The 15,116-nt window shown below is 46.1% G+C and overlaps 1 protein-coding gene across 6 annotated transcripts in view; it reads right to left on the bottom strand.

The window, feature by feature from the left end:
• Positions 1-15,116, bottom strand: part of MARK2 (microtubule affinity regulating kinase 2) — a 462,018-nt gene that overhangs the window by 276,533 nt on the left and 170,369 nt on the right. For all 6 annotated transcript variants that reach the window (XM_029614697.1, XM_029614694.1, XM_029614695.1 and 3 more), the window contains exon 3: positions 13,654-13,707. In XM_029614697.1, the coding sequence (XP_029470557.1) occupies positions 13,654-13,707 (54 nt within the window). The remainder of the gene's footprint in view (positions 1-13,653; positions 13,708-15,116) is intronic.

Raw genomic sequence — 15,116 nt, 5'->3', positions numbered from 1 at the left:
TCACATTGGGCACAAAGGGAGTCTGGCTCCTCGCTGTGTGTGGCTCTGAGCTGGCATGCTGAGCAGAGGCCGAGAGCTTTCACGCCGGAATCAGGAGGCACCGCCGCCGGGGACATCGGGGCATTCGACTGTTCCATAGCGTGCTGAAGAATATGCGCTGAATAATATGTGGCAGCAATATGCGCTTAATACAATAAGCGCTTAATATAATATGCGCTCAATATAAAATGCCCTCAACAATATGCGCTCAATAATAAGCGACAGCTATATACGCTTAATACAATATGCGCTCAATAGTAAGCAGCAGCTATATACGCTTAATCCAATATGCACTCATTAATATGCGGTCAGCAATATACGCTCAACACAATATATGCTCAGCAACATGCAATATACGCTGAATACGATACAGGCGCCTATCATGGGCGCTCAATACCTGAACAGGGCCAACAAAATGGCAACCTCCGCGGCGTGCCGCATACAGGCAACGCCGCCGATCCTCGAACTTCGGATACCAAAAGTAAAAGTTGTGCGCCTTACCTGATCCTCGGCGCTTCCCGGCTGAAACCCGGGCGGTCTCCGGCTGCGGGGGGGAGAGGGGAAATACCGTCACCGCCGCGCTTGAGGAATGCACCCGCTGCCTCCCAAGTCCACGCCGGGACCGAGGCGCCTCTTAGCCCGCCCAAGCCTCGCTCAGGGGCTGGGTCCCTGCCGTGATTCGGCCACCGGACCGAGGCCTAAACCTCCGAGGGACCACGGAAATCACCTCGGGAAACTCAACTGGGGGAGGGACCGAATGGTATCACCGCAGGAGTGCGGGGCTCGATGTTCCTGTAGGAATTTAGTAAGTAGAAAGTAGATTGGAAACACGCTCAACGAGCGTGCAGGCTCTCCAAACTGCTTTGGAGACGGAAATTACTGAAGAGCTTCACTTCCTGTGGGGGTATATGTACCCGTGCTGACGTCAGATCCGTCTCCAACTGCTAGCACGAGCACACTATACCGACTTGTTCTGAGTCCATCTGGCTACACGACAGGAAAACTCAAACTCTCCCTTCGACAGAAAGAAAGCAAATGGCGTAAAGCACCATCACCGACCTCCCTCTCCGCTTACAAACTCGCCCTCCACCTATACAAGAGCTCCACATTAAAAACAAAAAGGGACTTCTACGCTCACAAAATCCATCACCTCATTTTCGATTCTAAAGCCCTCTTCTCTTACGTATCAAATTTAACACAAATCAATACACCTGATATTCCACTCAACCAAGCGCAAGAAAAAGCAGAGGAGTTGGCCCTTTTCTTCAGCAACAAAATCTCTAACCTTCTAACACAGCTTAAGTCTAATACAGTAGCGACATCCAGCACATTCCTCCACCCCAACAAAGACACTTCTCTACAATCCTTTGAACCCATCACAATTTCGGAGATCCAAACAGTATTGAAGAAAATGAAACCCTCTTCACATCCTTTTGACCATATCCCATCCAAACTACTTCTACTAATACTAGACACCATCTCCAAAGCTCTAACAGACATGATCAATTGTTCTTTAGCCCAAGGAATCTATCCAGATGACCTTAAAATTGCCTCCATCAAACCGCTCTTAAAAAACCTAACTTAGATCCTAAAGATCCTTCCAACTTTCGTCCAATCTCCAATCTCCCTTTCATAGCCAAGGTAATGGAAAAATTAGTTAACTCTAGATTATCGGACTACCTCGAAGACCATAAAATACTGTTCCCTACCCAATATGGCTTCCGAAAATCATTAAGTACGGAATCACTACTCATATCCCTGACAGATTACCTCATCATGGGTCTCGACAAAGGTCATGCCTACTTACTGATCCTCCTGGACCTCTCAGCCGCTTTTGATACTGTTAACCACTCCATCCTCCTAAATCAGTTAGTGAACATCGGAATAACAGGCACGGCACTGGCCTGGTTCAAAACATTCCTTGGGAACAGAGGCTACAAGGTCAGATTACACAACAAAGAATCTAAGCAGTATACTTCCTCTCTAAGAGTTCCGCAGGGCTCCTCCCTCTCACCTTCGCTCTTTAACATTTACCTTCTACCGCTCTGCCAAATTTTAACCAAACTAAACCTTAAACATTTTTTATACGCGGATGATGTCCAGATAGTCATCCCCCTCAAAGAATCCTTCACAAAACTCTAGAATTCTGGGAAAATTGCCTTCTAGAAATAAGACAGCCTTCTATCCAGTCCAAACCTAATACTAAACTCCACAAAAAGTGAACTCCTCCTCATATCCCCGGAAAACAATAACATCTCTTCAGCTCCTCCAGCCAACTTACAAACATCACAAGTAAGAGACCTAGGAGCTATCATTGATAACTGGCTAAACCTAAAATCATTCATTAATCAAACTACCAAGGACTGCTTTCACAAACTTCATGTCTTAAAAAGAATAAGACCTCTTTTCCACTACGACTACAGAACAGTCTTGCAATCAATAATCTTCTCAAAGTTAGATTATTGCAACTCTATATTATTAGGTCTCCCGGCATCTCACACTAAACCCCTTCAGATGGTTCAAAACACGGCAGCCAGAATATTGACAAACACAAGGAGACCACATATCTCCAATCCTCAAGGACCTACATTGGTTGCCAATTCACTATAGAATCATATATAAGCCTTCCATCAACTCTCTCCGCTCAACCTACAAATCCCATTCAGAAAATATACCTCCTCCAGACCTTCAGAGAATCCTTCAGAGAATCTCTACAGGTGCCATATGCCAAAACCTCTCAGCATATAACCTTCAGAGACAGGGCATTCTCCACAGCAGGACCGCCTCTATGGAACTCCATTCCACCGGACTTACGACAGGAACCCTGCCTTCCAACATTTAGGAAAAGACTCAAAACGTGGTTATTTAAGAAAGCCTTCCCAGACCCCAACGAAAATTTAATGCACCATTAACCGATGCTCAGACTTTACCTTTAACCTGGTAAATAACTAACTTTGCAAAAATCCATAACTTAGTAAATACCATTATTTGGTAATTTTGTTCTCTTTGTTAATTTCCTATCGCCTCTTCACTGCTCCAAGTTATGTAATTCCCTGTTTTATTGTAATTGCAACCTTTTCGTTCAGCACCTGTTAATGTTCTTATTGTTTCTTCCTTCTCACCCCTTTGTTAATTGTAAACCGGCATGATGCGACGCGAATGCCGGTATAGAAAAACACAAAATAAATAAAGTGTGCCAGTCAAAAGTTCTAGAAACTGACAGAAAAGTTTTCCGTGATAGGGCTCCATCCAGTGACGTCACCCACATGTGAGGACTACCATCCTGCTTGTCCTGGGAGAAATTTTGTATTCATATCTCCATGTCCATTGGTTGCTATTATGTCAATGCCTTCATCTAGTGCCAGATACACTAACTCTCCCATCTTATTTTTCAGACTTCTGGTATTTACATACAGACATCTACATGTATTCTTTCAAGCAACTGATTCAGGTAATTTGCTTACCTGTAACAGGTGTTCTCAGAGGACAGCAGGATGTTAGTCTTCACAAATGGGTGACATCATCAGATGGAGCCCCGATGCAGAAAACTTATGTCAGACTTTCTAGAACTTTGATTAGGCACACTGAGCATGCCCAGCATGCCCTATGAACACACATCCATGTGGGGTCCCTCTCCAGTTGTGTAACATAGAATTATGATTAAAATAAAAAATAGAAACCCAACTCTGCAGGGTGGTGGGTGGGTTTCGTGAAGACTAACATCCTGCTGTCCTTGGAGAACACATGTTACAGGTAAGCAACTCTTTCGAGGACAAGCAGGATGGTAAGCCCTCACAGACAGGTGAATCGCTAGCTACAGGCTGCTCCCCAACACAAAAAGAGACCAAAAGACACCCAACCAGGTGTCAACGGGCACAACAAAACCGGTGCTATTGGTAACAGAGCGGGAGACAGTCTGAACCCAAACAATGGGCCCTAGACGGGAAAATTGGGTTCTACACCTCAAATAGGTTCTGAAGGACAGTCTGGTTGAACCTACTGTCACGTAGGCCATCCCTTATCCAGACAGTAATGATAGGTGAATGTGTGGAGAGAACCCCACGTCGCAGCCTTGAAGATCTCCTCCATGGGAAATGCTCACAAGTGGGCCATTGACATTGCCATGGCTCTAACAGAATGAGCCTTGACATGACCCCAAGATGCAGCCCCGCCTAGGCATAACAGAAGGAGATGCAATCTGCTAGCCAATTGGACAGAGTGTTTGGCAAAGGCAATGCTCAACCTATTCTTGTCAAAAGAAATAAAAAGTTGGGTGGACTGTCTATGGGCTTCTGCCTGCTCCAGTTATAAGGCTAAGGCTTGCTTGCAGGCCAAACTGTGCAGTGCTCTTTCACCTTGGTGCGAATAGAGCCTGGGAAAGAATATTGGCAGGACGATTGACTGGTTAAGATGGAAATATATCCCCACATTATGCAGGAACTTGGGGTGCGTATGCAAGACCACCCTGTCATGATAAGGTTACTAAGGTCTGGAACTTGCTGATTCAGCGCACTGAAGTGACCGCCATCAAAGATACAACCTTTCAGGTCATGTTCTTCAGTTCACATGTGTGCAGCAGCTCAAAAAGTGCTTTCATCAGCTGAACTAACACCACGTTGAGGTCCCCAGACGCAGCAGGAGGCCTTAGGGGAAGCTTCAATTAAAGCAGGCTCCACATGAAGCATACAACTATAGCCTGTACAGAGATGGGCATACCATCTACATCTTGGTAGTATCTGCCAACTGCATCAGGACCACTGGAGACCATCAAAGACTCCCAGCATCAATGGAGGATTGGTACTCTTCGCTGTGTGGTCACTTCAGGGGCATCGTAGCGAAAGCTGGTACATCCCTGTGCCCGGCACCATGCATCGATGGAGACCAGTGACAATGCTTCTTCGGCTTCCTTAATGCTCAGCCCGGTCTTTCCCCGGTGCCAAGGTCGATGAAGAGGAACCAGATGACCTCAGCCTGGAGGAGAATGATGATGGTCAATCTCTGGTGCCCCTGTCCACAGACAGCAATGATGGAACCACTATCCTGCCAATGTCAATGGCTCGGTGTCCATCGCTGTGGCTCCTTGGTCCTTTGATGCCGATGGCTTGGACTTCGACCCGAAGAGCTGCTTCATCTTGTCAAGTCGAAGCCTACTTCCCTTCGGGGTCATCTGGGCACATAAGCAGCAATCCCAGACATCATGCGGTGCCCCCAGGCAGAGGACATCTCTCATGTGGATCCGTGATGGACATGGTCCTCCGGCACCAGGGGCATTGCCGAAATCAGGCCTGGCCATGTCGGGCGAAAGGGGTACAAACCGAAAACGATGGCTTCAGGTTGGCAATGGCCACCGCCATCCCAGGGAATCGACTGTGAAAGGAAACTTACCCAAATTGCCAAAAAGCCTGACTAGGAGCACTAAGAGAATGGCATCAAAAGGGACCCGGTGACAGAACAGCACAGAAAAAAAATGCGAAAATGTAAGAAAAAGGAAAGTTTTCCACAAAGGACAAAAACAGCCAAAAGTGAGCTCACTCACACCACGAGGTTTACAGCTCCATAGAAAAAGAGAAACTGGAGAGGGATCCCATGTGGACGCGTGATTATAGGACATGCTGGGCATAATCAGTTTCCCAAGTCAAAGTTCTAGAAACTATGACATAAGTTTTCCGCAGTGGGGTTCCTACCATCCTGCTTGTCCTCAGAGAATAAGTTTTTCCCCATCCTCAATCATGAGGATCTATTATCCCTTCTTTAAAAAGGTATCCTGGATAGATACCCCACTGCAAACCATGCATTCCTGAGCAGCTGTTGGCTTCCCCCATGGTTTAGTTTATAAGCTACTCTACTTCCTTTTAATTGTTGGCACTGGCAGCCGGGATCCGCTTTGGTTAAGGTGAAGCCTATCATGCCAACAACTAAGATATTAGGGAGAAAAAAATCATAGAAAGTAGCTTTTCATTCAGCACACAATCAAGTTATGGAGTCTGTTGCTAGAGGACATGGTCAAAGCAACATAGTGGTTTAAAACAGGTCTGGACACATTCCTAGAGGAAAAGTCAATAAGACATAAGCCAAACAGATTCCTATCCCTAGGAATGTGTAACAAGAAATAGATCTACTTTGTGGGATTTACCAGGTTCTTGTGACCCAGACTGGCCATTATCAGAGACAGAATGCTGGGCTCACTGAACCTTAATCTGACCAACCATGGTATTTCTTAGGTACTTATGGGTATGACTACCCTCCTGCTGCCTTCTCAGAGCAGAAAGGCATTTCTCCCAACAAACCTTGCAGGCTACCAACCCCAGCTACTCTACACCAGCCACACTTCAGGCATACAAAGGTTTAAGTCATCTCCATGGGAACCCCGATGTCTATCAAACTAAGGAGCCTAGAAAGTCAGTGCCACAGAAGAAAATATGGCTGTGTTGGCCAATCATACACACAATCAAGGTGGTAATGGCAGGGAAGAGATGGGAACCCACATCTCCAGCCTACAGAAGGGCCTCTGAACATGCAGAGTCCTATGCATTAAAAAGAGAGAGAGAAAGAGAAAACTGTTGCTGTAAGAAGAGGTGAGAGTAAAAGAGCCAGGATGAAACCAGTAACAGAGCAAAAGAAGAAAGGAAACTGGAGGAAAGCAGAGCTGCTTACCTGTAACAGGTATTCTCACAGGAGAAGCAGGATGGTAGTCCTCACATGTGGGTGATTAGCAAGCTATAGGATGCACGAAAGTAATATAGCCAAAAATACTGAATGACATGCAACAGGCACAAGAACTGTGGTAGTTTCGGCTGGTCGGGCAGCCTGATCATCTCCCTGGGTCACAGGAAGGAAGTTGGGTATTTAAATAGGAAACAGGTTTCATAGGACCGACTGGCCGAAGATGGAATCCTGTCTACCAACCTTATCTAGGCAGTAATAAGATGCAAAAGTATGGAGAGAGCTCCATGTAGCAGCTCTGCAGATGTCAGCATAAGGTACAGAATGGAGGTGTGCCACAGACATTGCCATTGCTCTTACTGAGTGTGCCTTCACCTATTCTTGAAGAGGAATACTTGCTTGACGATAGCAAAAAGAAATGCAATCTGCTAGCCAGGTGGATAGAGTTTGTTTGCCTACAGGAGAGCCCAATTTTGTTTTGTCGAAAGAGACAGAGTTGGGTGGACTTTCTGTGCGGTGAAATGCGATCTAGATAAAAGGCAAGAGTGTGTTTACACCAAGGAGTGGAGAGCTCGTTCTCCTGGTTGAGGATAAGGTCTTGGAAAAAAGAGTTATAGATTGATTTAGATGAAACTCAGACTACTTTTGGCAGAAATTTAGGGTGTGTACGAAATACCACCCAGTCATGACGGAACCTAGTGTAAGGTGGGTATGTTACTAATGCGTGTAACTCACTGACTCTGCGAGCAGAGGTTATGGCTATGAGAAAGATCACCTTCCAAGTGAGATGTCGAAGCTCAAAAGGAATGTAAGGGCTCAAAGGGAGGCTTCATAAGTTGTACAAGAACTATGTTAAGGTTCCATAAAGGGACTGGAGGGAGTAGTGGAGGTTTTAGCTGTAGTAAACCTCTCATGAAGCGAGCCACCAGTGGTTGTGCTGATATCGTGGTATTGTTGATACCTTTGTGGTAAGCAGCAATAGCACTAATGTGTACTTGAATGGAGGAAGACTGTAACCCTGACTCAGAGATGCCAGAGGTAATCCAGAAATTTGTCTATGGGACAGGAAAAAGGGTCTATTTCCTTTATTGCGCATCATGATGAAAATCTTTTCCATTTTGCGCGATACGATCTTCTGGTAGAAAGCTTTCATGAAGCTACGAGGACTTGTGATACCTGTCTGAAAGGTTTAAAGATTGCAGAATCAACCTTTCAACATCCAAGCTGTCAGGGACAGTGAATGGAGGTTGGGATGACTTAGTAGACCGTTGTTCTGCGTTATTAGCATTGGGTCCATGCCCAGGCGAATGGGTGGGTGGACTGATAGGTCTCGGAGGATGGGAAACCAAACTTGATGTGGCCAGTGAGGGGCTATGAGAATCATCGTGCCCCTGTCCTGCCGCAACTTCACGAGAGTCTTGCTGATGAGTGGAAGTGGAGGATAAGCATAGAGGAGACCCATTGACCATGAGTGGGCGAAGGCATCGTGTGGGGGTGCATTGTGGCTGTGGTGCAGAGTGTAGAAGTTTGCGTTTGTATATTGACACAAAGAGGTCTATGTGCGGATGGCCCCACTGGTGAAATATGCATTCTGCTACTGTGGGGTTCAGGGACCATTCGTGGGGATGAAAAGCCCGACAGATTGTACGCCATCACATTGTCCACGCCTGCCAGATAAGTTGCTCTCAAAAGCATGGAATGGGAGAGAGCCCAGGCCCAGATCTGCGCTGTCTCTTGGCATAGTAGATAAGAGCCTGTACCCCCTTGTTTGTTCATATACCACATTGCTACCTGATTGTCTATTTGGATCAGGATTACTTTGTTTGATAGACAGTCCTGAAAAGCGAAGAGGGCATATTGAATTGCCCGGAGTTCCAGAAATGTTATCTGATGCTTTGCCTCCGCCTTGGTCCAAATACCCTGGGGTTTGGAGGTTGTTGACATAAGCTCCCCATCCCAGGGTGGATGCATCTGTGGTTAATATGATTTGGGATTGTGGAGGTTGGAAAGGTAGTCCTATAAGAAGATTGGACTCCTGTATCCACCAATCCAGGAGAGCCGAAGTTGGTTGGTGATGTGGACAATGTGAGACATCTTTTGACTTGACTGGGGCCACTGGGATTTTAAAGTCCATTGTGACATACTCATGGCCAAGTGAGCCATGGGGTTACATGAACTGTGGATGCCATGTGACCTAGTAAGGTCAAGAGGTGACGAGCTGTAGTGGTTTGGCGAGATCATATAGATCTTGCTATGATGGATAACGAGTGTGCCCTGCTGTGTGGGAGAAACACTTTTGCCTGGATAGTGTCGAGATCTGCTCCTATGAATGATATTGTTTGAGATGGAGTCAGATTTGACTTGGGGTAGTTGATAAGAAACCCCAGTGATTGGAGCAGACTGATTGTGTATCAGAGTGATTGAAATGCTCCCTTTTGAGTCTGAGCCCTGTTAAGCCAATCGTCTAGGTTTGGATAGACGTGGACATTGTTTTTCCTTAAATGGGCTGCTACAACTGCTAGGTATTTTGTGAATACCCATGGGGCTGATGCAAGCCTGAATGGTAGTACACTGTATTGAAAATGAAGTTGACCTACTGTGAATCTGAGGTATTTGTGATGAGGAGGATATATCGCGATGTGTGCGTAAGCCTCCTGCAGGTCTAGAGAGCAGAGCCAATCTTTCTTTTGGATCAGCGGAAGCATGGTACCCAAAGGTTACCATTCTGAACTTTTCTTTTTTTGAGATATTTGTTTAGGGCATGTTAAGTCCAAAATTGGACGAATGCCTCCTGATTTTTTTGGGATCAGGAAGTAACTAGAGTAGAACCACTGACCCCACTGCTGTCGAGGTACTGGTTCTACAGCATTTGATTGCAGAAGGGTCAAGAGCTCCGCTTTGAGGAGCGGGGAGTGAATGTTTGGGTTTGTGAGGGGACGGGATAACCCGTTCGGTGGTATAGTTTATTACAGTTAGCACCCACTGATCTGTTGTGATGGTGTGCCATAGATTGGAAAAAAGGCAAAAGCGGCCTCCCACTGGAGTGACATGGGAAGGAAGAGATTGGCTGTTGCTCTCTAGAAGAGAGTCAAAAACCCGAAGCTGGGCCTGTCTGTGGGGCTGGCTGGGCTTTTGGTATTCTGGTTTGACGAGTCTGGCCTCTTTGTGGAGGTTTAGATTGTCAAGGACGAGATTGAGATGGATAATACCTTCTGGGTTTATATGTGAACTGTCGAGGATCTCGTCTGAAAGATCTTTTTGTGGTGGATTGATAATCAACAGGAAGAGTAGACAACTAACGTAGGGTGTTGTGGTGGTCATTTAATTGTGCAACTGTTTCTTGGACTTTAGTTATTTTTTTATTATTATTATTTAAAGGATTTTATATACCGATGTTCATGTACTAGTACATATTGCGTCGGTTTACATAGAACCAAAGTTGGAAATTACATCGAACAAGTGGGTACAAATAACAGGCTAACTTTGTAAGACTAATAGATAAAGCAGAGAACAAAACTTCGAAAACTATAACAAAATTACAAATGAACGTCAGGAAACTTTAGTGCCAAATAAGTTGTCACCAGTACATGTGAGGTCTGCTAGTCGATCTTGGACCTCTTGTCGTAAGTCAGAGGACTTAAGCCATGCCCAATGTTGTGCACTTATTCCTGCTGCGGAAACCCTGGAGGGGGTGTCAAAAGATATCATACACCACTCTTATTTCATGCTTGCCAGCATCTAGGCCTTTAAGGAGAATGTTAAGTCCTTCCTGGTATTCGTCAGGTAGAGATTTGGAATACTCCTATACTCTCTTCTAGAGGTTTCTGGAGTATTGAGTCATATATAATTGATATGCTGGCAATGCGTGCTATAAGCAGTGATCCATGGAAGACTCTTCATCAGAAGGTGTCTAATGATTTTTGCTCTTTAACTGGAGGTGCTGAGGAATGAGACCTGGACTTTTTAGATTTCTTTTGGGCCAACACCACGACTACAGACTGGTGGGGTAGTTGTGCTTTTGGAAACAGAGGGCTGATTGTACCAGATATATGGCATCAGCTTTCCTATTTACCGGAAGAACTGAGCCAGGATGCTCCCAGTTACGATGCAGTAAGTCCAGCAGTACTTCATGAACTGAGACTGCCATGACCTCCTTAGGTGCATCTACAAATTGTAGCACTTCAAGCATTTTATGCCTGGCATCCTCTTCTGTTTGCAAATTAAAAGGAATTGTCTCAGACATTTCCTTTATGAAGTTTGCAAATGTCAAGTCTTCTGGTGGGGAGCGTCGGCGTTCATCTGGGGGTGAAGGCTCTGAAGGAAGATCTTCTGAATCAGTCTGTAGTATCATCTCCCCATGGAATAATAGGATTGGTCACCAGCACCTCTAGGGCCTTGAGGTTGATGTATAGGTCCCAATTCAGCCAGATCCAGAGGTGGCACTGATGGAAATCAAGGTGGCATCGATGGAGGCACAGAGGAAGGTGAAGGCATCGGTGTTTTCGAAGGACGGTGAGATGGTGCGAAACCAGATGGCCCCTGCGTCGGTTCAGGCATCAGCCGATCCAGTTCCTCATCTGAGGATAATTGTATCAGTGTCGGTGACTTCAAGGAAGCCGGTGGTGCGGCTGGAAGCAGCGTTGAAGGAAGAGCACCGATTAATGAGTCCAGTCTATCTAGAAGTAGAGCTAGCATCAGCATCGGATCGGGCATCAGTATGGGGGCCGGTGCCGGTGGAGACTGGAATGTTCGTAAAGCTTGAAGCACCACCTCTTGGACAATCCTGTCCAATTCCACCCAAGAAACTGGCATGGGAGGCCCAGTAATCGGGGGTGGAGGCTCGGAAAGCATAGCTGGAAGCTCCACTGGTGGCGATGGAGTTTCGGATCCCGGCACCAATATCGGTGGGGAACGCCTCTGTGTCCAGACGAGGATGAGACCTCGTCTCCTCGGGACTTTTTGGTCGGTGGCTCTGTCGATGGCCTTCCGGTTCCAGCATCGGAAGAGACACTGTGTCGATGACTGTGTCGATGCTTCTCTCGGATGATTGGTCCGCTGTTTTTCTGGCATCGAGGAAGAGGATGTCGATGCTTTGGACTGGGAAGAGGAAGGTGAAGGGACATCACAGGTAGATTTTTGCCGTTTAGGCTTCGGTGGCGATGGAGTCTTCGAAGCTGGAGCATTTTGACTTGATGACAGTTTCTTTGAAGTCGATGGAGATACCTTAAAAAGGAGTTCCATCTTCTCCAAGCAGGCCCTGCGGCCTTTTGGAGTCATTTGAGAACAGCTTGTACACTGTTGCACGTCATGAACAGGTCCAAGGCACAGAACGCACACATCATTCAGGTCTGTGATGGACATGGTTCTTGGGCACTCTGAGCCCTTGCGGAACCCGATAGCCATAATGTTTGAAAAAGAAAACAGACGCGCAGTCAGTGACCATTGGATACCGTTGAGGAAAACTGCCTGGAACTGACCGGAAAACAACAGGAATCAACTTACCCGGTGTCGACGATGGTCAGTGGGGAACCCAGGATAGGGAAACATTTTTAAATTTTAAGTTTGAATTTGGTGAGAAACATTTGTGAGGTAAACTCACAGAGCTCCAGAGTCCACGAGGCTACTGCTGCGTGGGGAAAAAAAAAAAAAAGAGACTGAAGGAGGACCCCTGCTGGATGCAGGGTTGGTGCCATGTTGAGCATGCTCAGTGGTTCCAGTGAAAGTTCTAGAAACTTTGACAGAAGTTTTCTGTGATTGGGCTCCATTCTGACGATGTCACCCACATGTGAGGACTACCATCCTGCTTGTCCTATGAGAAAATCCATAAACAATTATTAGCCAAGTGGACTCAGGGAAACCTATTGCTTAACCCTGGGTGAGCAATAAGGAACTGGATGTACTCTTTGGGATCAGTCGGTACTTCCTGATGACATGGATTAGCCACTGTTGGGGACAGGATGATAGGTTTGATGAACCTCTGATCTGACCCACTTCTTTGAATAAAAGCTGCATTTACTCTTGGTGACCACCTTCATGGATTTTTTTTCAATTTCCTATTGCTCGGGTCATCTTAAGCATCCTATGGCCACAAACCCAGCTGCAAATGAATATTTCAACTCAAGGCTTCTCCTGACACCAGGTCTCACATGCACATGTACATCTTTGGGAAGCTCCAGAGAGGAGACAGTTACTGATCATATGGAAACAGGCAGCCAGGATTTACCTAGGAGCCAACTCCAGATGTCAGATCCACCACTGAGGCAGCAGTAGGCACAGTGATTTACGGTGTAATAGCTGACATGGTCGTCTCTTGGCACCCAGAGGCCATGAAAACCTTGGAGGGGATCCAGCATTTCCAGCACGTTGGAACACAGTGGAGACTGTTTCTCACACAGGATGACTGAATTCAATCTGAAGCTACAGAGCAAGGTGCTGGGGGAGGAAATACTTAAGAGACGAGTGGGAGACCCATCAGGACTCACAAAAAAATGAGTCAGCCTCAGCTGCTTTCATCCTCCCAAACCAAAAGACCTCCTCTCTCTTAGCCTCTGGAAGGGATATCAACGTTAGATCAGGTGGTTGTGAAGGCAGAAACTTGTCCCTTCACAATTGCAAAATTTCTTCATAAAACTATCACAGAAGGATCAAGGTATAGGAAAAGTATGTCAGATTCCTCCAAGATAGCACTTTGATGGATGAACAGTGTCCAAGAAGCAGCCTTTGCCAGGGCACAAAAGATTCTTCTGCCATCACAGGCCTTATGCTCACTACCACCAAGCACTGCCCTCTCACAATCTCCTGCCTGCCCTGGGACCCACTATCTGCCCCACCCCAATCTAGAAGTTTGCAAATGGCATGAGACATCCTGCAACATTCTCATTGATTCATTTTAATTTATCCCCCAAAAGTGGAGACAGGTGAAGGGAGGAGCCAAAAATCCCTGGTACTTACCTTCTGCAGGCTGGAAGAATTCAGCTGAGTTTTGTCGATTATTTTCACAGCGACCTTCAAAGAAAGGAGAGGCAGAAGAGGCAAGTCAATAGCATAGGGAGACACACAATGGCAAGTATCAAGGTTAACAGGGAAAATGTACACAAGTACAAGTCATGCACATTTTTTAAGCTATGCTTTCATTTAATCCAACCCATCATCATACATTCTGGAGAGCCATTCTGGACAAAGCTAGAGTTCTTTTGCTAGATAAGAACATAAGATATACCATACTGGGTCAGACTAAGATCTATCAAGCCCAGCATCCTGTCTCAAATAGTGGCCAATCTGGGTCACAAGTACCAGGCAGGAAAGAGCAGGAAAGAACAGGAAAGGGAGCACCCCCCCCCGCAGCACTGAATTCCAAGAGAGGAAAATTGGTTCTTACCTGCTAATTTTCGTTCCTGTAATACCACAGATCAGTCCAGACCAGTGGGTTATGCACTCCCCCCAGCAGTTGGAGGCAGATAACAAAACTTTGAGGCACGGCTATATAACCCTAGTGCCATCTGCAGTTCCTCAGTATTGGTAGATTACCAAGCAAAAAAACCAATCTTAAACATCTATTCATCCCGAACAAGGCGAACATCAAAAAACAGGAGGGTTGGATATCCTACCCCATCTCAGTTAGTATCGAAATAAAGATTACTTCCTTCAGAATTCTTCAACACGGTAGCTCACCTAAGGGTCAGCCAATCTTTTGGCAGTCACATCTGGGAGGCCTCTGGACTGATCTGTGGTATTACAGGAATGAAAATTAGCAGGTAAGAACCAATTTTCCTTTCCTAGACATAGCCCAAACCAGTGGGATGTACCAAAGCCCAACTACTCTTGGGGGGAGGGGAAGGAGGGGGTGCAGGGAGGGGGAAGGGGGAAGGGATCCCGAAAGACCCGCTCGAAGCACTCATTCCTCAAAATTGGAGTCCTCCAGCACTTTAACATCCAAGTGGTAATGCTTGGAAAAGGTATGCAGAAAGGGCCAAACCACAGCTCTACATATCTCCTACGGCGAAACCAGCTGGCACTCTGCCCAAGAGTCCGCATGTGCCAGTGTCGAATGTGCTGTCAAGCTGACCAGGACGGAGCAGCCGTTGCAAATGTATGCTGAAGCAATGGTCTCCTTCAGCCACCTAGACAGAGTGGCTTTGGACGCCTTGTTCCCTCGCCTAGGACCAGGGGCATTCCATGAAGTTAGCAAGTAGCACATTTAAGACTAATCGTAGAAAATTATTTTTCACTCAATGCACAATTAAGATCTGGAATTTGTTGCCAGAGGATGTGGTTAGTGAAGTTAGTGTAACTGGGTTCAAAAAAGGTTTGGATAAGTTCTTGGAGAAGTCCATTAACTACTATTAATCAAGTTTACTTAGGAAATAGCCACTGCTATTAACTGCATCAGTAGCATGGGATCTTCTTGGTGTTTG

Source organism: Rhinatrema bivittatum, chromosome 8 (genome assembly GCF_901001135.1).
Source record: "Rhinatrema bivittatum chromosome 8, aRhiBiv1.1, whole genome shotgun sequence".
In the NCBI taxonomy this organism is placed as follows: domain Eukaryota; kingdom Metazoa; phylum Chordata; class Amphibia; order Gymnophiona; family Rhinatrematidae; genus Rhinatrema; species Rhinatrema bivittatum.
The sequence above is the reverse complement of the archived record's forward strand: the minus strand, read 5'-3'. Positions and strand labels throughout refer to the sequence as shown.